The sequence below is a fragment of the Trachinotus anak genome, unplaced genomic scaffold (assembly GCF_046630095.1).
Source record: "Trachinotus anak isolate AG129_WGS33_773 ecotype Australia unplaced genomic scaffold, CSIRO_AGI_Tana_v1 ptg000002l, whole genome shotgun sequence".
In the NCBI taxonomy this organism is placed as follows: domain Eukaryota; kingdom Metazoa; phylum Chordata; class Actinopteri; order Carangiformes; family Carangidae; genus Trachinotus; species Trachinotus anak.
Window position 1 is genome coordinate 14,792,844 of NW_027273853.1, and position 21,852 is coordinate 14,814,695.

At 41.2% G+C, this 21,852-nt stretch overlaps 2 protein-coding genes and 1 long non-coding RNA gene across 5 annotated transcripts in view; 2 read left to right on the forward strand and 1 right to left on the reverse strand.

Annotated features, from left to right (window-relative positions):
* Positions 1 to 17: 17 nt before the first annotated feature.
* Positions 18 to 21,852, forward strand: part of lmf2a (lipase maturation factor 2a) — a 61,470-nt gene continuing 39,635 nt past the window's right edge. The window contains exons 1-15 of one of the 3 annotated variants that reach the window (XM_071500681.1): positions 18 to 244; positions 1,272 to 1,525; positions 1,626 to 1,654; positions 1,892 to 2,085; positions 2,318 to 2,496; positions 2,847 to 2,988; positions 3,379 to 3,507; positions 3,614 to 3,719; positions 3,841 to 3,937; positions 4,148 to 4,330; positions 4,564 to 4,732; positions 4,815 to 4,926; positions 5,174 to 5,282; positions 5,438 to 5,753; positions 5,784 to 6,523. In XM_071500681.1, the coding sequence (XP_071356782.1) occupies positions 151 to 244; positions 1,272 to 1,525; positions 1,626 to 1,654; positions 1,892 to 2,085; positions 2,318 to 2,496; positions 2,847 to 2,988; positions 3,379 to 3,507; positions 3,614 to 3,719; positions 3,841 to 3,937; positions 4,148 to 4,330; positions 4,564 to 4,732; positions 4,815 to 4,926; positions 5,174 to 5,282; positions 5,438 to 5,753; positions 5,784 to 5,848 (2,178 nt within the window). In that variant the 5' untranslated portion in view covers positions 18 to 150 and the 3' untranslated portion in view covers positions 5,849 to 6,523. Of the gene's footprint in view, positions 245 to 1,271; positions 1,526 to 1,625; positions 1,655 to 1,891; positions 2,086 to 2,317; positions 2,497 to 2,846; positions 2,989 to 3,378; positions 3,508 to 3,613; positions 3,720 to 3,840; positions 3,938 to 4,147; positions 4,331 to 4,563; positions 4,733 to 4,814; positions 4,927 to 5,173; positions 5,283 to 5,437; positions 5,754 to 5,783; positions 6,524 to 21,852 lie in introns of those variants that run through there. The other 2 variants (XM_071500689.1, XM_071500696.1) reach the window with 2 other exon arrangements.
* On the reverse strand, positions 6,524 to 10,923 carry miox (myo-inositol oxygenase). Its single transcript, XM_071500734.1, has 10 exons — positions 10,758 to 10,923; positions 10,568 to 10,648; positions 9,982 to 10,062; positions 9,343 to 9,505; positions 9,179 to 9,246; positions 8,825 to 8,934; positions 8,283 to 8,350; positions 8,074 to 8,123; positions 7,607 to 7,719; positions 6,524 to 7,524 (listed from the first exon to the last, which is right to left on the reverse strand). The coding sequence occupies exons 1-10, from the start codon at positions 10,773 to 10,775 to the stop codon at positions 7,416 to 7,418; spliced, it is 861 nt and encodes a 286-aa protein (XP_071356835.1). The 5' UTR covers positions 10,776 to 10,923; the 3' UTR covers positions 6,524 to 7,415.
* Positions 8,083 to 8,587, forward strand: LOC139634387 (uncharacterized). The gene is made up of 2 exons (XR_011693957.1): positions 8,083 to 8,385; positions 8,460 to 8,587. It is a non-coding gene; the product is annotated as an uncharacterized lncRNA (long non-coding RNA).

Consider the following 21,852-nt stretch of genomic DNA (forward strand, 5'->3'; position numbering starts at 1 on the left):
CTCGGGGTCGCTCTGGTAAACTTCCGCTACGTGTCCCCCGGCTACGTTAAATCCCCGCTCCCTGCTTCCCGTCCTGCCCCAGGAACAGGACGCGGCAAGTCAGTCAGCAGCGGAGGCGGCGACTGTGCAGGCCAGCAGCTCGGCTCCGGCATGGGGGGAATCATCCTGCCGCGGCGCATGTTCCTCTGGAGCATGGCGGTCACCTACCTGGTTGCTTTTGTTTCCCTCTATGTGCAGATACCAGGTGAGACCCTCAACTCCCGCTACCTGTGTGAGAGCTAGCCCCCCCCCCCCCCCCTCCCAATTTAACTTATTTGTGTTAGCTTGTTAGCAGGGAACTTGGCGCTGTTCTGCTTCCTCCGTTTTCATGCTCTCAGTTATGGTAAAGAACCGCCTGGAAGTTTCTGTGGGCTGCAGCCAGAGAGAGGGGCTTCCCAGCTTGTGGCTACATTTACGAGCTGACGGCTGCAGAAAAAGACCTTGTAAAAGATGCTCATGCGATAGTGATGTGATTTGTGATTTGTACCGCAGCACCCACAAACCCTAAAAGTTGCGTTGCTGCCCTGAGGAAGCTCAGAAGGCGGCGCCCACGCCCATGTGGCACAGGAAGCGCTGCTCATTTGGGACAAATATTTATTTAGTTACAGTATCATCATCATTTTCCAGTGCACGGGTTTCCACGATGCATTCTCAGATCATCACAAGCCAAACTACAAGTGTATATGTGCCGTTTACAAATGCCAATGAGTGTATTTTCAGATGAATGACATAATCAGAGTTTCAGGGTACATGTGATAAAATATAAACAAAGAAACTAGAGCACATTAAATTATGAAGCCTTTGAAGAGATTAGTCAATTCATCGATTAGGAAGGTAGTCGTCAAATTTTTAAGATTCATGTTTTAAAAGAAAATATATTCCCCCGATTTCAGCCTCTCACATGAGGTTATTTCCTGCTTTTCTTTGTTATCTGTCATTGTAAACTAAGTATTTCTAGATATTTGGATGTTTGAACAAAAAAAAAAGGCGTTTCAGCAAATTAATCAGTAATGAAAATTAGAGTTAGTTGCCGCCTTATACACTTATTTTGTATTCTGCTGAATGAATACAGGAAACTTTAAATGTATCTCCAGTAATTGTCTAGGGCTGTTTAGTCACAGGCGTCTCTGGCTGGTCTGTGCAAGGCCAGTCTATAGTAGTGACAGATGCACTGGCAGGTTGGAAAATGACCAAAAAAAAAAAATGGTTTACATGTTCATGTTCATTTCTAGGTCTCTATGGTAATGACGGACTGTTGCCTGCTCGTTGGCAGCTGCGATACAGCGGTAAACCCCTGGGGGAACAGCTGCTGTCCTCGCCCACCCTATTGTGGCTTGGACCTTGGCTCAGCCTGGACACGCACACTGCCATGGAGCTGCTCTGTCTCACAGGGGCTGCACTGAGCCTCGCCGCTACTCTGGTGGAAGCTCTCAGAGACAGCATAGTATTCCTCTGCCTCTGGGCCTTGTACCTGTCCATGTACCAGGTGAGTTTATAGCAGCTGCACGTTTTTTTTTTTTGTTTTTTTTGTCACAATATTTCCAGTTTTCATGCTCTTCCTCATTAAACATATTTGTTTGCTTCAGGTGGGCCAGGTTTTCCTCTACTTCCAGTGGTGAGTTTTATGGACAATATGATGAAGTATAGATGTTTATAGCTGATTTTATTTTTTCATTTGCTCATTACTTCTATAAACAGCAGCTTGAAGAGGGAGCCTAAGATGGTTTTGGCAGTTTGCTTATATGTTTGTTATTCTCAGTATAACATCATACTGATGTTTGTCTCTGCTGCTGTGCAACAACAACATAGACATTAAAGTAAACTAGAATGACACCTGTTACTCTTTGGACAGGGACAATCTGCTTCTAGAGACTGGGTTCCTTTGTATCCTTGTTGCTCCACTGACAATAATCAGAGGGTCTCGAGGGGTCAGAGAACATGATCCTGTGACTTTCTGGCTGATCCGCTGGCTACTCTTTAGGCTAATGCTTGCCTCCGGTGTGGTGAAGCTCACATCACGTTGTCCCACATGGTGGGGTCTCACAGGTGCGTGTCTGAAGTATACTGTAGTATGTTGGCGATGTGAAACCTCGGAAGAAATCCCATTACTACTGTTGAAACATGCAGTTTAACTCCTCCAGCATCTCACTCATTATAACTGATGTCAATTCTTGCCAGTCATCTATTCTGTGCGTTTGAACTGTTAAGATCTCATCTATTTTTTATTTATTTTTTTTTTTCATTTGATTAAGTTTATTTTTCACTGTGTGTTGTACAGCTTTGACATATCACTATGAGACTCAGTGTATTCCCACCCCACTGGCCTGGTTTGCCCACCAGTTCCCAGTGTGGTGGCAGAAGCTAAGTGTGGTGGCAACCTTTGTCATAGAGATCGCTGCACCTGTGCTGTTCTTCAGTCCACTGCGTAGGCTCCGACTTGGGGCTTTTTATTTGCAGGTAGGTAGAAATTCAAGGGCTCCTTTTTGATTTCAATCATTTTTCAATATTGGTTTTCTTTTTTTACTTTGCTGCTCACAGACTGTGATTTGTGTTAACTTTGAAATTGAGGAATCAGCGTTAGGTTCATTTACATTTCTTAATGCATACTTAACTTCAGGGTTGTACATTGGTTAATTGCTGTGCTGCTAAATTTTCCCACACACTGTCTCCTAAGTCTGCAATTAACATGTCTGCTTGTAAAGTGTTGTGCTTATGAAAACCAGATGCTTTCACCCTTCTCCAATTGCCATGTTGTTGTGTGCATATTGATTGATCTGTGTCCTTTTCCTTTTTTCGCCCTTGCGTAGGTGCTGTTGCAAGTGCTCATCATTTTGTCTGGAAACTACAACTTCTTCAACCTGCTGACATTGGTGCTCTGTCTGTCTCTGCTGGACGATCAGCATGTACAGTTCTGGCTACGCAAAGCAGACAGGACCAACAATAACAATGGTATGATAACCAAGTGCATGTATATGGATACATATGGAGGCCTCACGATTTTCTTTTCAAATTAGGAAAATCAGTCTTGCTATTTCCAGTTCTTCAGTCTTGGGATTATTTAAACATTTAAGTGTGCATATGTGTGTGCATGTGTGATATGCATGTAATCAGCCTACAGTAAGTCATTATATTAAACACCCATCAGCACCTACAAGTCAGTAAACAAATTGTGATCAGAGGGAAGTTTTTGATATTTTAACCGATAATGCATATGAACCCTGTCTATAGAGGGACATACATACACAGTTAAATGTCGACTTGACCCATTTGTCTATTCTGGCATAGTTTGCTTACCAGAGTATCATCCATTTCTTTTTTTTCTCTGTCCGCCCTGATCAGACTCCAGGCTGTGGTCATGGCTGTGTTACCTGCTGGAGCTGGCAGTCTGGTCTCTCATGATCTTTGGAACAATTATATTCTTTGACCTGCAGCTGGATACAACAAAGAACGGCATCTCCTCCAGGACAGGTGCGTGCATGCGTGTGTGTGTGTGTGTGTACGTATGTATGTACATGTATGTGAAAAGAAGCCACTAACATTTTGCAGTTTTTTGTTTATGTTTTTGTCCATGCAGCGTTCACATATCACCAGTTTAACCAGTTTCTGAAGACTGTTACTATCCCTTGTATCTGGATTGGGGTCCTCTCTCTCACCTGGGAGATTGTCACAGCCATGTTCAGGTAGGACTCTCCTCGATCTGTTGCATTTACTCCTCTGCTTGATGTGGAGTTAGCTTTTTATAGAAAATGTGTGAGTGTACAGCAGAAGTACAAAAATAATGTACTCAATGTGTTTTTGTAGATGTGCATGTGTCTGTGGTTTCCTGAAGAGGTTTTGTGGAACAGTTCAGTGGACAGTGTTTGCTGCTGCCACCGCTGCCATGTTTGCTGTCAGTCTGGTGGGTAGTAATGTGTAGTAATGATTGAACTTCATATCATGGGGGTGAAACTTTATGCCAGTATTCAGTCGAACCCCATAACCAGTCAGCAGTATTACTTCCTAATTTGGCTGTCATTGCTTAGATTATGGCCTCTTGGTGTCAGTGCAAGTCAGAATATCAGTGTTTCCTCTCGTGTCATCACTTTCTGACTCTGTTTCTTACTTCAAGGTGCCATTTACCTACATAGAGTATGACTCCAATGCGAGATTGTGGCCCGGAGTGCGTCGGGCCTATGAGCTTGTGAATCGCTATGAGCTGGTCAACTCTTACGGCCTCTTCAGAAGGATGACAGGCGTCGGGGGGCGGCCAGAAGTTGTCATTGAGGGAAGCAATGACGGGGTCACGTGGACGGTGAGAGAAAAAACTTATCATGGAGGATGGTTTAAACAGGATATAAACATGGCTGTGAATGACACTTAATGATCCCACTGCTAATTTAATATAAACCTGCTATGTAAGATGCTTCTGGTTTCCAAAATCTGTAATTGTATAATATACTATTGTTCAGTATTTCATAATAAATAACTCACTGTCCTTCAATACTGTATTAAATTCTTATATCAGCATGTTTTCTTTTATTCCAGGAGATTGAGTTTATGTATAAGCCAGGAAACTTAAGCGCCCCTCCTCCTGTGGTAGCACCTCACCAGCCCAGGCTGGACTGGCAAATGTGGTTTGCTGCCCTCGGGGCTCATACACAGGCTCCATGGTTCACCAGCCTGATGTACAGACTGCTGCAGGGAAAGAGAGATGGTAATCACCTTGACCAAGCTACAGTTGATTTATTTATTTAACAAGCAGACCTCTTTAAAGTATTTTTTTTCCTGTTCTGCAGTTATAGAGTTGATCCAGACAGATGTATCTCAGTATCCGTTCCACCAGCAGCCTCCTGCATACCTCCGAGCCCACCGCTACAGATACTGGTTTACTGAACCAAAGGCTGATGGGTCAGTGCACTATTTCTCCTTCTCCCTTACTTATGCACTGAGTGTGCTCTGAAAGCTGTTAGTCAACAAACCCTGGAATATTACTGAAAAATTTGAGCTTAATTAACAGATACTGACAGGATTTATTGCAGTTTTGTTGCTATTTTTACAAAAATTAAAAATAAGCAACTCCAGGAAAATGTCTATGTAAGTTCCCCATCCCCTATGATGTGAGGATGTTAACTGTTTGGCTGGTTTTTGTTGGCAGTTCTTACCCACAACGCTGGTGGAGGAGGGTCTATGATGAGGAATTCTATCCCACCGTGCACCTGGGCAACAGCTTCCTGGAGAGCATGCTCAACCAGTACGGACTCAAAGTAAATGCATCTTTAAAATAATCTTTCCAGTGTATTACCTTTTATCATAAATCTTTCATTAGAAACTATGGAAAACATGGGAAGAAAATGTCCCTGTAATGCTTTAATCTAATAGAATCCCATTACCATTAATATTGATCTTTATTTGTCTACAGGACAAATCCCCTCCACGCCGTGTGTCCAACACCACTGTTGCCTTGGCAGTAAGATGGGTGCGCTCTCAGGTCAGAGGTGTTCCTGCCCACATATTAATCTGGACCCTCATTGCCTGCAGCGCCACTTTCTGTCTCCTCCAGGGATTGCGAAACAGGAAAAAAGGGAACCCACTTTCTCATAAGGCCACTGTGACTGTGAACGATCACACAGAAAATTGTGAGAAGTCAGATGAACAGCAGGCGGTGGAAGAGGAAGACGGAGAGGACTGCGAAGATGAAGTGGAGGAAGGTGAGGGAGACGAGAAGGACCCTGTTAGTGATGACAGTGGGGGTGACGAACAAGAAGAAGAAGAAGAGGAGGAGGAGGAGGAGGAGGAGGAGGAGGAGGAAGAAAGAAAAGGAAAAAGATGAGCTACTTTGGAAGAGATAGTTTTAATAAAGATGCAGGTAATCCTGTAATGACTGTTATCACCACCTGCCTTTATAAAACATCCCCAAAATGACCAAAGAAAATGTTGTTTGTATATTTCTATTTCCAACTTAGCCAGTCACAGAAAAAAAGTTCATTTTCTTTATATCACTTACACCTTACTGCAGTACATATTTCATATATCGGCTTTCTACATCAGAAACCAATCGCCTAATCACTTTGGATCATTGGTGGTAATTCAGCAGATCTTGCTAGCTGTTCATATATTTTAAAACCTCCTTCCTTGGCTCTGACAACTCCCAAAGTCATATTTGGTCAGAAGATCAAATTATGTTGAATAAGAGTAGATAAATCTAGAATTTAAAATCTAAGGAGGGTTCTGTCTTGTTCATGTTACTATGCCACTCTTTGTCTTCTGTTTGTGTTATGTGTAGTTGCACTTGTACATAAATACAGGTGTGTGTGTGTGTGTGTGTTTCTGTCTGTGTCTCTTTCACTTTGGTTATTTGCCTCTATTGCTGTATGTACAGAACTAAAAAAAACTGCACTTTTTTTCCCCACAAACGTGTCTTTTGTTTCTAAAACGAAAACATCACGCAAAACACTGTCGTACTTTGAAAATGTTCTTATAAGATTAAAATCCAATGAAATTCAAATGCTTTTCTGTAATTTTTTATTTGAAACTATAATACAGGTGAGTTATTCATACACCATTATAATTTTAAGAACTTGTCAGTATAAGCAAGATAAAATATTCAGTTGAAATCAGATATATAGGACTAGATTCAGTCCAGCTAAAGCAGGGGTCTCCAACAGGTGGCTCACGAACTACACCCTGTTTTAGAGTGGCTCACCCAAAAGTTCTGAGAGAGTCTATGTCAAAAAATGTGGGTGCATAGTAGTAATAATTATTTGTCAGCTGTCAGTCAAATGAGTTACGCTGTCAAGTTTGTTAACATCAGATATGCTGTTGGCGACATGCAGGGATAACAACTCTGTTATGTTGCTGTGGATTAAGTGAGTTAAGCTGTGGGCTTCAACTTGAGCCCTGTTTTTTTTTTTTTTAAGTCCATGTTTATATTTTTGAGAATCAAGTGAACTGAATTAGCCATTTTAAGTTCCTGTTGGTTGTGTACCATTGGATGTACTGACAACTATCACTGGATTACTTACTGTAGAGCTTCTTTCTCATTTCTAAACATATATGGACATTTATTTGCAGTGTGTGTTGAGGCTTTTTGGCAGTTTAGATATTGATATTTAATGACTTGTCAAATTATCTTATTCATCTGATTTGGTTTGGAGATCAGTTTGTTTTGTTACGATATGTGAATAAATGTAACCAGTTATGTAAGATAGGAGTAACTCTCAGACACTTTTTATTTTGCCAAAGTAGCTCTCAGAGTAAAAAAGGTTGGAGACCCCTGAGCTTGAGTGTTATTATAAAGGAACAGCATATCATATCATTGCAGAGTTACACATTGTAATTATTCTCTCTAATAGCTGATTTCTCACAACATTGTGTAACAGTTGAGTTCTTTGTCTGTTTCACCACTTCAGTATTCCTGGACAGTACTTGTCAATCAGAGACTGGTAGTAGGGCTTCAGCTTGTCAACATCGGGCAGATCGGTGGTCTTTGTGTACAGGTCAAATTTGCTGTGTAGAGGACGGAAGATGCAGCCTCAGGTCAAAACAGTGTTAACAGTACAATGTTAATACGAAAGAAGAAGATGCTCACTTGAATTCTTGGACCCAGGGCAGCATACTCAGGTCTTTGTCATTGCACAGGTGCATGTAGTCTCCATGGGAATGCCAGGGGTAGAATGAATGGAAGCGAATCATGTACAATCCCTGAAGAGAGACGGAAAAAGATCATGGTGTAAAAACATCTCCAAGATGATCAAGAGAAATGGGAGGCACTTAATAAATTCCAAATGTCAGCAAAGGATCTGAATACTTACAGTTTTTCCTTTTTAATTTGCAAAAAAAAAAAAAAAATTCTGTTTTGATTTGTCATTATGGGATACTGGGTGTAGACTGATGAAGGAAAATAAATAATTTACACAATTTTACCATAAAGCAACAGCATAACAAAATGTGAAAGAATTGAAGGAATTCACTACATATGACCAGTAAGACCCGAGGAATACTTATAACAGCTTTCACTTCACATTTAACAGTGATTCAAGGCAATAATTTACTCACCTCCTCTGGAATTGGGCAGTTGTTGAACTTCATAACTCTGTAGAGATACTCTAAAGACAACAGTGCAAGAATTTAAACACAGTATTGTAGAAAACAGGCACGTCAATGGCAGAACACATCTTAAAAGCTATGGTGGATGGATGTGTGTGTGTGTGATGTGTTACAACAGGGATTGTGTGTGTGAGAGAGAATATGATGACTTCTGGTACCATCATGGCCCCAGGACATGAAGACATTGTCGAGTCCACAGTTAGGTTCATAGGTCCCATATTCAGTACTAAAGAGAGAGAAAAATCAGTCAACTCCCTGCACGTTAAACAACCTTCCTATAAATGTCGATAATAGTGCAGCAGAGCAGAGAACCTTTAATGACATTACATTTAAAGAGAAAACATCCCATTGCATTTTGTTCCCTTCATTAAAACTGATGGATTATTGACTACAGACATTAGATTGTTAAGTGAAACTGCTCAGTTGTCAGTTTTGCTTTTTCACATCTGTGATTATTGAGTAACTAACAAAATGATCAGATGCTGTGTTTCTGAGTAAATCTTTAGGTTAACATTACAGTACTTGGTAACCCTTATTAACCTAATGTGTTTGGGTCAAATGCAGCACATAGGAGGGTTAAAGAGAAGACAGGTAGCAGGTTTACAACAAGGGGTCCAGCGTATATTTAAATTAATCAAATTAACCAACGAAGTGAGAGCTTCATTCCCTGACTTTGATAACATAACATGAAAATACCAACTTGTAGCTGGGGTTTTTGTCATCTGGATTATCCATGAAGGTGTTATCCCTGAACACAATTGAGTTTTGATACTTGCATCCTACAGGGAAGGTGTCGCCCACCACAGCCCACTGTAGAGTACACAGACACAAACATAATACTATGGAGAGAATTATATCTCTCATATATATTATATAAACTTAAGAATGTCAGGGGTTGTTGTAATAATGCTAATCACTTATCAAATATGCCTCATATAGCATTGAGAGTATTGAGTAAGTGCAACATTAAGGTTGGAAATTGAACTCCCATTCCTCAGCGGGGTTGCTGAGGCACAATTCAGGCCATAATATCAGCTTTCCCTGTGTTTCTTACCTGCGGTTCATCCCAAAGAGCCATGATCTTCCCAACATCATGAATCAGACCCACCAACTGGAACCAGTCTGAGGATGAAAAGTAAATACAGATACAGTATTTACCAGACTTAAGTACAGTACATGCTTGTACACAGTGTCTCTGTCTCTCTCCCTGTTTGCTACCTTTGTCTGGGTGTGCTTGGCGGATGCCCTCAGCAGTCTGGAAGGCGTGAAAGGAGTTGGGGAAGTCCACATCAGGATCAGACTCGTCCACCAGCTGGTCTAGAGACATGATGGCGTCCATCATCCCCATCCGAGTGTGGTTGCAGCTGGTCCATTCAGAGTGCTGCAGGTAAGAGACACATGATTACTGGGGAGGTTTTTTCTCAAACTTGTGAGGAAAGCTTCCGGACAACCCTAACAAAAACCTTTAAAGAAAAAGAACTTTTATGAATTTTAAGTGCTACGGGGAATCAGGTTTATTTGCAATTAATTTGAATTGCTTAATGTTTAATGAGTGACCAAATGTACCCAGTGAACAGAAATTGAAATGGCACTACAGACCAGTGACTACTCATATTCTCCTTGTTTTATTATACTTAAGGGTATCCTCTCTTTCAGTAGTACCAACATCTTCCAATATACTAAAAAGGCCCAAAAAACTGACTGTGCCAAAATGCCCCCGTGTAACCTTTGGGGGATATGAAATTAGGTTGATTAAACAACATTTAGTCCAAACAGAACTTCATGTCAGAGGACCAGGTGACATTTGTTTATTCAGTCTGGTCATCCACTTGCTTGTTTCACTCCAGATTTACTCACCTTTTGCTTTACAAAGTCCAGGGTTTGGTTGGTGTGCATCAATTTATATGTGCTGAAGACACGCTCAAGTAGGTTTCCAGTCTGAAAAACACATATATGATACACGCCAATTCACTTACGGCAAACTACTTCTATAAAATAAAGACCATGTATTATGTATGATGGCACAAATGCCTTTTTGCTGGGGATCTGTAGGGAGCCCTCTGCAATGTCTGCATCACTGTCAAAAACTTACTAAGACTTAGCAGTGTTTTAAAAATGAGCCCCCCACCAGTAACAGTGGGACAGGCCATTCAGATCACTGAGCTTCTTGAAAACACACTGCATCTGAGATGGTGATGTATGATTATGAGGAGTTTGATAAGACATTAATAAGAGACTCGGGGCTGTGCCTACTTCAAATGGTAAAACAGAATCACACTGGTTTTCAGATTAAATTAGTAATAGTAACTGTGCTGGCCAATAGTTGTAACAAGTGTGTGTGTCTTACCTCTGAATTTGCCCATTTGGCCATAAATAAATAATAGATAAATTAATGTAGCATTAAATAAATGCTATGTGCTGAAGAGCGGCTTTGAATGCTTACCTCAAAGTTTCTGTAGTCTTCCTTCTCTTTGTGTTCATTCTTCTCCAAGTTTGGCCGATATGCCAGAGATGGGTCTGGACCCTGCATTTAAAATAAGAGAGAGCAGAAAACAACTTCAGGCTTTACATAACATATACATAACATATCTTCTACAATTAAGTAAATATGATAAAAAGACAAAAATCCATACAATGTTAATGACCCTCATGTCTGACAGATGAAGTCTCTGCAGCTGTGTGTTGTGGTTTGTTGGTCCTCTGGAGCTGACTTCACACTTGCCTGCCCGTATATACCCAGCCAGCTTAAACGATAATGTTTTTGACCTGGACTGTAGGCGTACGTACAGGGTACACCATTGTCCAGTCACATTTTAACCAAACCTCACCTAATGGGGTACACTGTGTTGGACCTTGGCTTGGAGTACGTGTGTGTATGTGTGTGTTTGTTTGCGTTTGTGTCCGTTCCAGGTTTTTCAATAATCAACAGGTTATCTGTTTGTACTGATGTAGAATGACTCAGGAGTTCTTTGTTTCATAGTTAAGCTGTTTATTTTAGCCATATAATGTATTTTATTATCAATATTGAAAAACTTTCAACCTATATGTGTAACTACACATCCTTATGCTACTGCACCCTTATCCTAAAGTAAAGAACAATATTGTTTTCCCTCATCAATCTATCAATACCCCATAATGAGACATATAAACAGAGTTTTAGAAATGTTTGCAAATTAGGAGAAATGGAAATATCATATTGACATAAGTCTTCAGACTGTTTACTCAGTACTTAGCTGAAGCAATAGTCTTCTTGGGTAAGATGTGGCAAGCTTTGCTCATCTGTACTTCGCAATTTTCTGCCATTCTCCTCTGCAGAGCCTCTCAAGCTCTGTCGTGTTGGGTTGGGAGTGTTGGTTTGACAGCCATTTTTAAGGTCTCTCCAGTGATGTTTGATTGGGTTCAGGTCAGGGCTCTGGCTGGTTCATTCAAGATCATTCACAGAGTTGTCCCTAAGCCACTCCTGCATTGTCTTGGCTGTGTGATTCGGGTCACTGTCCTGTTGGAAGGTGAAGCTTTGGCCCAGTCTAGGTTCCTGAGCACTCTGAACCAGATTTTCATTAAGGATATCTCTGTACTTTGCTCTGTTCAGCTTTCCCTAAATCCTGACCAGTCTCCCAGTCCATGCTGAAAAACACCCCCACAGCATAATGTGCTCATTATGCACATGCTTCGTTGTTGGGATGGTAGTGGGCAGGTGATGAGCGGTGCCTGGTTTCCTTCAGTCATGATGCTTAGAATTAAGGCCAAACATTTTGATCTAGATTTCATCAGACCAGAGGATCTTATTTCTCACAGTCTGAGAGTCCTTTAGCTTCTTTTTTGCAAACCTTCACTGAGGAGAGGCTCCTGTCCAGCCACTCTGCCATAAAGCCCAGATTGGTGGAGTGCTGCAGTGTTGGTTGTCCTTCTGGAGGTTTCTCTCTTCTTCACACAGCTTCTCTGAAGCACAGTTAGAGTGACCATCAGGATCTCTTACCAAGGCCCCTCTTCCTCCACTGCTCGGTTTGGTCAGGCAGCCAGCTCTCTGAAGAGTCCTGGTTGTTCCAGACTTCTTCCATTTTGGATTCATGGAGGCCACTGTGCTCTTGGGAGCCTTCAAAGCAGCAGAAATGTTCCCCAGATCTGTGCCTCAAAACAATCCTGCCTCTGAGCTCTGCATACTGTTCCTTCCTCCTCATGGCTGGGTTTTTGCTCTGGTATGCATTAGCATCTGTGAGACCTTATATAGACATGCGTGTGCTTCTCCAAATCCAATCCAAGTCCAATCTGCTGAACTGACCACAGGTACACTCCAATGAAGGTGCAGAAACATCTAAAAGATGATCAAGAGAAATGGGAGGAACCTGAGCTAAATTTAATGTGTAAAGGGTCTGAAGACTTATGTCAATATGATATTTAGGTGTTCCTTTTTCATGAAATTCTGCTTTCACTTTGCCATTATGGGGTATTGAGTGAAGATTGATATGGGGGGGGAATTATTTTTCTTTTCTTTTAGCATTAGTCTGAAACAGAAACTGTGAAAAAATTGCAGGGGCCTGAACAACACTTTCAGAATGCGCAATAAATAAGTGGAATTGTGCTTTCATGTATACATATATCTGGGTATCGACCATATTACATAAAACAAACAACAAGAACTTTTCAGGTTCACTTTATCAGTTGGATTAAAGACAGACACACACACACACACCTCCACAGTGGTTGGCACTGTTTGGGACTGATGAGGATGAAATCTGTTTGCTGACCAAACAAGTTTCAGTTGCCCTCATCCTGCTGCTTTGATGTTAATTCCTGCTAGTCATGGCCAGCAGGCATCCTGTTTGGCATCAGTCCCGACAGGCCACCAGTTATCCCTGGAACAATCTTTGGACTGAATGTGTGAATGAGACAAAAGTCTTCATAATTTCTCCCTCAGTTCATAGTAAACAGTGTACCTTGGCCTGTAATGTGATGTGATATCTTGTGGATTGGTGTAGGATTTGAGAAAATTTGAATTTCCGCTGCAACCATACTTTTGCCCTTTGAGAGGTCATAGTCTGGATACAGAAACAACAAATGTCTGAGTGTTTGCGTCATTTTGCTGTTTGTCTGTCCCTGTGAAAAAGTGTTGTATAACATTAGAAAATAGAAAATTAATAGCAAGCACTAGCACTACTTTTGTTTTCACACACACCAGACAAATGGTCAGAAAAGCTCCCAAACTTTCAAAAGTTCTCTGTTTGATTAAACCAGGGGTGTGTCTAGGGGTGGTGGAGGTTTGGGCCAACCTGGAAATCTGATTGGCCACCTTAAAAGCTGCCCCAGAAATCCGAGGTTATTAGCTCATTTCAGTGAAGTTAGAGGCACAATAAGCTATGTTTTTAAATTAAAGGGGAGAACTTTACCAACTTTACACCAGAGTCTGCTTACAGGTCTTGGAAATCCTACTGCATGTATGAAAAAAGTTGTGCAAATCCTTTTGTGGCTTTAGACAAGCTTTTTGAAATTTGATAAATTGCACCGACTGATCTTGAACTGACCTGAAGACAAGAAGCTTAGATGAAGTCTGAAGGTGTGGAGTTAGGAAGAAATTATCTTACCAGTCCTTTGTAGCCTGTTCCTCATCTGTGCTTGAGGCTATAGCAGCTCCAGGCTACATCAGCTGCTGCTAGTATAACGCATCCAAATCTCCAAGAGAATTGTGAGTAGTTGAGTTGCATTGTCAGTAATGTAGGTGCGGAATAAAAAAAGACAACATCTCTGGCTCTGCTTTTTTTTTTTTTTAACTGTCCATCATGAGTCTGACACTTGTTATTTAATGTCTTCTGCGGCTCTGAAATGTAGGACCCTTCCTTTTTGAATCTTGACCAATACTAGAGACAAAAAGACACAACATCTTGGTGATTTCATGAACCTGACTTTCATAAGTCAGGCCAGCTGCCCTTCACCTGAATAACTTTTATTTAAAAAATGGCTTGCACAGTTTTGACTCCCTGCTTACTGTAGTTCTGTCAGTGGAGCAAATGTCTCACATTTACCACATGTAACACCCTGAAACAGACATTTATTCTTGTGTGTGTGTGTGTGTGTGTGTGTGTGTGTGTGTGTGTGTGTGTGTGTGTGTGTGTGTTTGTGTGTGTACAGTAGCCCAGATTAACAGTGATTATCACTAACATGGTGTGAGACGAATGTTCCCGTCATAAACTATGTGAGCATTACCATAGATAAGGTCACACTTGCACCTCAGACTGCTGACAGATAAAACAGATAAAATACATGTGAAAGTTTGGCTGGAGTTTTATTACACATCGCTGCTGTTGTAAAACAAAGTATTAGATAAAAGCATCACAGATGGTTTACAGAAGGACACTTGTACCTTCAAGGGCCTCTCACTGGGACATGAAGATTCAGTAAAGTGGAATATTTACAACAAAATGTTCTCATTAATTTAAAGTTAAATAACACATTTTATAATTCAAGTCTTACTGAATATAAAGAAGAATAAAGTGCTTTCATGCATTTCTATAAACATTTGACCTGTAAGAGCACCTACAGAAACTGGAGTTATGCTAAACTGTTACACACAGAAAAGCACTGGACTATAAAGCTTTAAATCACTTTGATAGTCAACATTCACCATGATGCTTAATTTGGACAGGTGAAAGGCAAAAGACCACAAGGCCTTACAAATCATTAAATCAATTAAGGCTTAAAACACACTTTGAATTGGCAAAATCCAAAAATAATGCAACACTAGATTTACAGTTCACAGATAAAAAACACTCCGTAGCGTAGTTGTCTTCTCTCTGGCTCACTTGCTAAGACACTGAAGACAAGCTGTCTGTTAAGAAGTGCGCAGACAGATCATGGATTAGGGTTAGTGGTTACCTTGGCTGATTGTGTGCACTGTGGGGTTTTGGGTGAAGGGTTAACTGGGTTTGATCGGCGGTTATTCTTGGTTTCTGTTTGCACAAGTAAAGCCACTTGTTTGCAGAGGGAGATGAAGGTGCTTTTGAGAGACAGGGTGGATTAGATCAGAGCTCAGGTAAATTCAGATCAGCAGGATCATCACTGATGACGACAGAAGATATTAGTCAGGTAGACCAGTTTGACAGAGACTTTTTTTGTTCACAGTTTTCCTCCTACATATACATGTTGCCTAAATAGTTATTGTATAAATGCCAAAACACCTAGCACTCTACTTCTAGTAAACTGGTAGTAATGACCAATAACGCTGCGGTCTTAAAGGAATCACCCTTTTACACTGGCCAGCACTGAATGCCATAGTGTTTAAGGATGAGGAAATTCTGGTTTATCATAAATTATTTTTGTAGTGTTGACCATCATATCTATAGCTTATGACTGTACTCATCTCATTAATGGCTGAGATCTAGGAACACACTACACCCCAGGCTGATGGGCAAGACATACAGTTTCTTATCAGTCAGATGTTAAAACAAGCCAAAGATTTGACCAGATTATCAAAACCACTAGGATATTAACCCAAAAGTGACTTAAGTGACGCCTAAAATGATGTTCTGAAATTGGACTGTGAAATGTGGAGAGCTTTAGGGACCAACGCTAGCATCAAGCCAATCTGCTAGCATGCTTACTTCCTGCTAATACTGAACATAACCTCAATTGAAGGGGTCCTTAAACCTTCAGTAACTTGATTTTTTGGGGCAGTTGGCAGCAGCTATAACGAGTTGTAAACACAACTTTAACATATCATCACCTTTTATGCTAAAAAGGAACTCTCTACCGATGCCCAAGGAGAATATCTGGCTTGCAGGCTGTTAAATGCTCCATTATGTTCACGAACAGCATCATCTGTCAGCTAAACAATGAGCTGAAACTTGCTAAAGCCATTTGAAGTCAAGGGGAGCTGCAGCTTCAGGTGGTAAGTCTCTGCAAGTTTATCCCTATGAGCAATCCTTTTCACACTGATTGTTGTTATTATAATAAATATTGATAGAAGCTGTTTTAAATGTGTTTTTCAAAATATAATTAATCAGAGTTTAGGTTTGTATGAATATTAATTAAGGAGGTAATGTTATATCATGCAGAGACCGAGGCCTCCTTTTAGTATTTATTTAGTCTGTCTATTTTATAATCAATCTTTTTACAATTTTATACCTACAAGGCTACCAAAGAGTTATGTACTGATGGCCCTCAGCTGTAATACATATTTACAATGGCCCCCTTTGTTCTGCTTGTGTGTCTTGCATCACCTGGCTTCTTTTTAGCAATGTCATTCCCAGACCTTCTTACTGATGAGAATGTAGTCAAAACTACAAAAATAAAACCCAAGTTGTAATAAACCACAATTAACCTTTTAAGGACCGACATCAAGCCTTGTTTTCGGCCCTAATTGTGTTACTGATGCAACAAAGGACTTGGGTTACTAACTTGCCAACATTTGTCAATAAAGGTGTCCTGCTGGATTTGAGGTGTGGTCTTAGCCATAACTGTGAGGACTGCGAGGATTAATGGGGGAGGAGTCTTCCCTCCCGCTCTGGCCAATCAGCTGGTAGAGACGGTGGCTGAGGTTCTGAACCTGACAAGTGCCCAGGACACACCCCACCCTCATCAAGTGGCTGTGGCCCCTCCCACCACTACTGTTGGCATGACGGCGACCCCGTGACCCACGCTGCCAGACTGGTGCTTCCTGTGGCATGCTATGGCTTTGGTCAAGGAACGGGTCAGACAATCTTGGCGGGGGCTCTTTGTGCAGCAGGGCCCTCCAGATGACATTTCTGTCTTCCTGGGTGATGTGGTTGTCAGTGGCAACAGAGCGATCCAATGCAGTAGGCATGATGGTGGTGTAAGAAGACTTTGGGTATTTGTAAGCTCTGGATAAACTCAACCTGTGATACAGTAGTAGAGAGAAAATATTTAGGTGCAATGCAAAAGCAGTACAACACACACACACACACACACACACACACACACACACACAGACAGCGTGTTCACATATGATGCTGGGCAGTCAGGGCACACCTGCTTAGGTCTCTGAGGGAAACTGGATCGCTACAAGAAGATGAAATGCCTCACAGGAAATCAGGCTTGTACTGCAGGAATGTCCACAGTATTCAAGCTGCAGTTTCTGCTTTTTTTTTCAAGGACCAAAGAGAAAGAGTGGATTGAAAGAGAAAGTGAGAAGGACAGATAGAAACAGAGATAGACAGAGGGTGGTGAGCAGGGTGGAGTTCTGTAGCTGACTTATCCAACTGCACTGTCTCTGTATCTGTCTGTGTGTATCTGTTGTTTATTATAGTGTGCCAGCTTGCCTTACATTTATGATCATACTGTCTATGTGCGATCTGTTAATCTATGCCTATTTGGGGATAAGCATATTTGATCTACAAAAAAAGCTTGCTGTACCTAATATGGTGTATCTAAAACACCTAAGAATACCTGAAACAAAACATCTGATCATATGATTTGAATCCACCAAAATTAGATATAGCGCAACAAAGTCAGCAAAAGGAACAGAAGATTGAGGTGGATGGATGGGACGACGAAACACAGGACTTTTACACAGGAGACTGTTCGTTTCCTGTTACATTAAAGGTTGACAGGGCAGACATTCATGTCACATTCAAGCTCAAGGTTATCTAGGGTGATGGTGGCATTTGTTTCATATCTCATTAATGCATGCATGTCTTGAAGTCAGGGCTCGCTGACTAAACTACGCTAAACACATCCCAGACCTAGATAAGTATTGTATGCACTGAAATAAGACTGACATTGATCCTCTCATCTGACTTGGGGCAAATCAGCAAAAAAGCACATCCCCTAAAATGTTGAAGTGTTTTCTTTAAACACTTCAGACAACTGAGTACTGCTTACTCATCTTCACGTGGACCTGCAAAACACTGTTAAAGAGTGACAAGCTGTTTCTTGTACATATCTCTTAGTCAATAATTGAAATTTTAGACACTTTAAACAGTCTAAAATAGCCATTAGTGACCAATAGAGGTTGTTGTTGCACCTATCCGGACAATCCGGACCAAAGTGGTTTAAACTGATTGTGTCAACAACCAACTGACAGTGTCACAGCTCACAAATCTTACAACAGGGGAGGGAGAAACACAAGGAAAGAGTGACAACCATGGAGCATAATGTGGTTGGAGGTAAGAGGCTCCTACATCACCACTCCTCTTGAGTTTGTTTTAAGTAGTTTCTTTAAGTACTTCCCTGCTGTCTACTTTTTTCTCACGGCATCACAATACCTTTTTTCTTTTTCTTTTTCATTCATCCCTTGTCTGTCTTGCTCTCTCTCCCTCAGACGCTCAAGATTTCAACTGCTGGAGAGAGTCAGTCAAAAATTATGCAATACTTAGAAGATACAGGTAAAGTAGCAGGGGACAAAGAGCACCTGGTACTGTACACCTTATGCTCAGTGTAGTGATTCAAAACAACAACACAATAATCTGTTTACTTATGCCTTTTTTTTTTTTTTTTTTTTTTTTTTTTAAACAATGCTGACACAATCAAGCCTATCTATCTGAAAAGGCCCTCCACTTATCACCACAGGTATATTCATCTCCTGACATAACTGCCAACGGTGTCTACATGATGTACAAATGTCTTGAAAAACAATAAAATCACTTTGTGTGTGTGTATATTTTTGCGCGTGCACATGTCGCATATCCCAGTGGCCATTCATGAGAAACAGAAAATAAAGGGATGGAGCGGGATAATGTTTGTGTTTGGTGTGAAAAGTGGGCCAGAACACTGTATGATCTTTATCCTGTAACTGATCCTGACTGGTATTCTGATCACTCTTCTGGCTGGACACCTCGGGCTCTTACTGCCAACACACACACACACACACATACACACTCATTCACTCACACCACTCCCTGACCAACTCACTATTGTGTGTTATAATAGTTACTGAAAGCTTTTGAGATTGCCCAACTCTGTTAGCTTTGAATTGTTTTAATGGATGCTGAATTCTGGCAGCACTTGATCAAAGTCACACACACACACGCTGGCAAAATGTTGGTTGGCTTTTGTGGACACAAATGTATAAGTGACATGTGACTTTCTGGCAACAAACAAGATTTACCAACACAAAAACATTCATACCTGCAAACGCTTGCTTACCAATTATGCTCTACATGTGCATGCTAATAGCAGGTGCAATCATCCACTGCCATCATCTCTCTCCTACACACACACACGCACACACAGTTAAAAGGCTACCTGTGGTGAGGTTTAAAACACAGTTGTCTCTGAGGGGAAAGCCACTTGGCTCTGAGGTGCCTCCCAGTACAAGGAAATGTAGGCCACTGAGCTGCCAGCTAGTCTTTATGTAACAGAACCAAAACAGGTAGACTATACCTGTACCAACATAGACATAGAACTAATAAAAGTGTATGTCTATGCATCTGTGACAGACATCTCAATAGAATTTTCCACAAATATTATTTACTCAAAATAAAAGAAGACTTCAGGAATTCACTGCACTGTCGCTGATGGACTGTGAGGTCAGCAGGTCAGTTTGATAATCTCCACCAGAGCAAACGTCTCTTTTTCAGTGACATTCACAAACTAATGTTTACTTGTGTATCTATGTTACCAGTCACATCATATGTACTGTACATCTCCACATGGAGGTAACCCTCTTGTCATGTTACCCTGCTGTTTTATGTTTTTATGCAGCTGAAGTGCTTTATAACATGAGATTTAATCTGAAATGAAACAGAGGAGAACATGAAAATAATCTGTAATGCCACACTGCATGACTGATCACAGTATGAGTTGAGGTGAACACTGTTTTGTATTCTGCACTCTCTGTTACAACCTCTCTCTCTCTCTCTCTCTCTCTCTCTCGCTCTCTCTGTGTGTGTGTGTTTGTGTAGCATTGCATGGTAGTCCAGGTTGTGAACCTGTGGAGAGAGCAAAAGGGGCTTCTTCAGCATTCCTCCCAAGTTAGAGCACAGCATGAGGTTCTTCACAGAGGAGCTGAAAACATGTGCGCGCACACACACACACACACACACACACACACACACACACACACACACCTTCCTGTTGTAACTCCTCAAAACTACTTTGCACAAAGAAAACTTTTTGTCCCTATCAGATCCCCACTTCGCTACTAGACATTGTTGCTGGGTCTATTCATTTTTTTCCATTCTTTTTTCTGTCTTCTCTAAATAACTACAGGATCCATAAATTTTTCTTTCTTCTTTTATTTCTTTCCAGGCCTTTTATTAAGTGCCTGTGGCACTATTATGTTACATCCATCAGTGTTGAATCACGCTGAGATCCTCTCTCCTTTTACACTTTAGCCAGTGCTCCAGCCAGCTAAATCCTTTATAAAGCCCCTTTTTCTTATTCAAAATTAAATACCACAAGGGAGTCAAATTAAAAAAAAAACCCATAATGCAAAAAATAAAAAGTTCATAAAATAATAAGCCTACTGAATGACATGTATGCAGAGATAAATACATAGTATTACTGTACATGGAATAATTGTTTATCACTTCATTAAAGAAGCTCTTGATGCTTCTTTGCCTTCCACTATTCAAACAACCAACTTAACCTAATACTCTCTTTAGCACTTAAACTGTGGGCTGACTGTATTAACAGTAATAAGGGATTACAGTGTTATACTAATAGAGAAATCCCTATTATGTAAGACTCTCCCTACTCTTTCTTACACACATAAAACACCAGATAAAACAGTAAAAAGTCCTGTTTCACCAGAGCAGAGAGGCTACTGGAAAATAAACCAGTAAAGCATGGGTCTGCATGTGACAGTTATTTCAAAAAGTATTCTGCTGTTCCTGCAGCACTCAGTCACAAGATGTACTCGGGTCAGCGCCCAACATCATCACAGTCTACTGTACAAACTGGTGTCTGTGGAGTGTGAGTGTGTGTGTGTGTGTGTGTGTGTGTGTGTTGTTGTTGTAGTCTACCTTACTTAGTCTGCGGCTTGTTTGCAGCTTGGCCCCTCGGTATGTACATGGCATGTATCCTTGTCCCAAATCCCACTAAATCAGCCTCACCTCTGTCTCACCTCCTGCTGCTGAGAGGAATTACCTCACTCTGCTGTTGGACCCGACCCTTTTCTCACATTAATGACTGCCAGAAGGCAAGATGCAGACCTTTAATGTTTAAGGTTTGATTAATAGATCAGTACTTTAGTGTAAACATACAGTCAAATGCCCATCACGAGTTCCCAGAGTCCGAGTTGGTATCTTCAAATGTCTAGTTTCATTCCACCAAAAGTCCAAACCCAAAAGCTATTACTGTAGCAACAACATATATCATCACAGAAATGTTGTGAAATGAAGGTTTTGTGTTTTCCCTTCTTTATTGTAAAGCCCCCCCCCCCCCCCCCCCCCCCCCCCCCCAATCACGTTTTGCCAGAGCAAGCCAGACAATAACTTAATAAAAGGCTATATTAAACTGTTTTGTTCCACTGGTCAGATTTCTTAGTTTCCACCTTCAGCTGAAACAGTATGCTGAACAGGCTACACTCGTCAGATTGTAAATACTCAGTGAGGCAGTGCTACCTGTGTCTGTGGGAGAGGCTCTGCAGAGTCAAAGCCCGGGACTGGACCTCCAGAGGCAGGAGGCCGAGCAGCAGGCACAGCCACGCCGGCAGAAGCGCACACATATCGGCGCAGTGGATACGGACTGTCCGGGCGGTTCTCAGAAGACCAAATTACGATTTTAAAACAGGTTAAAAATAGGTTAAAAATCCAGCGATAACCGTGTAAGAGTTGT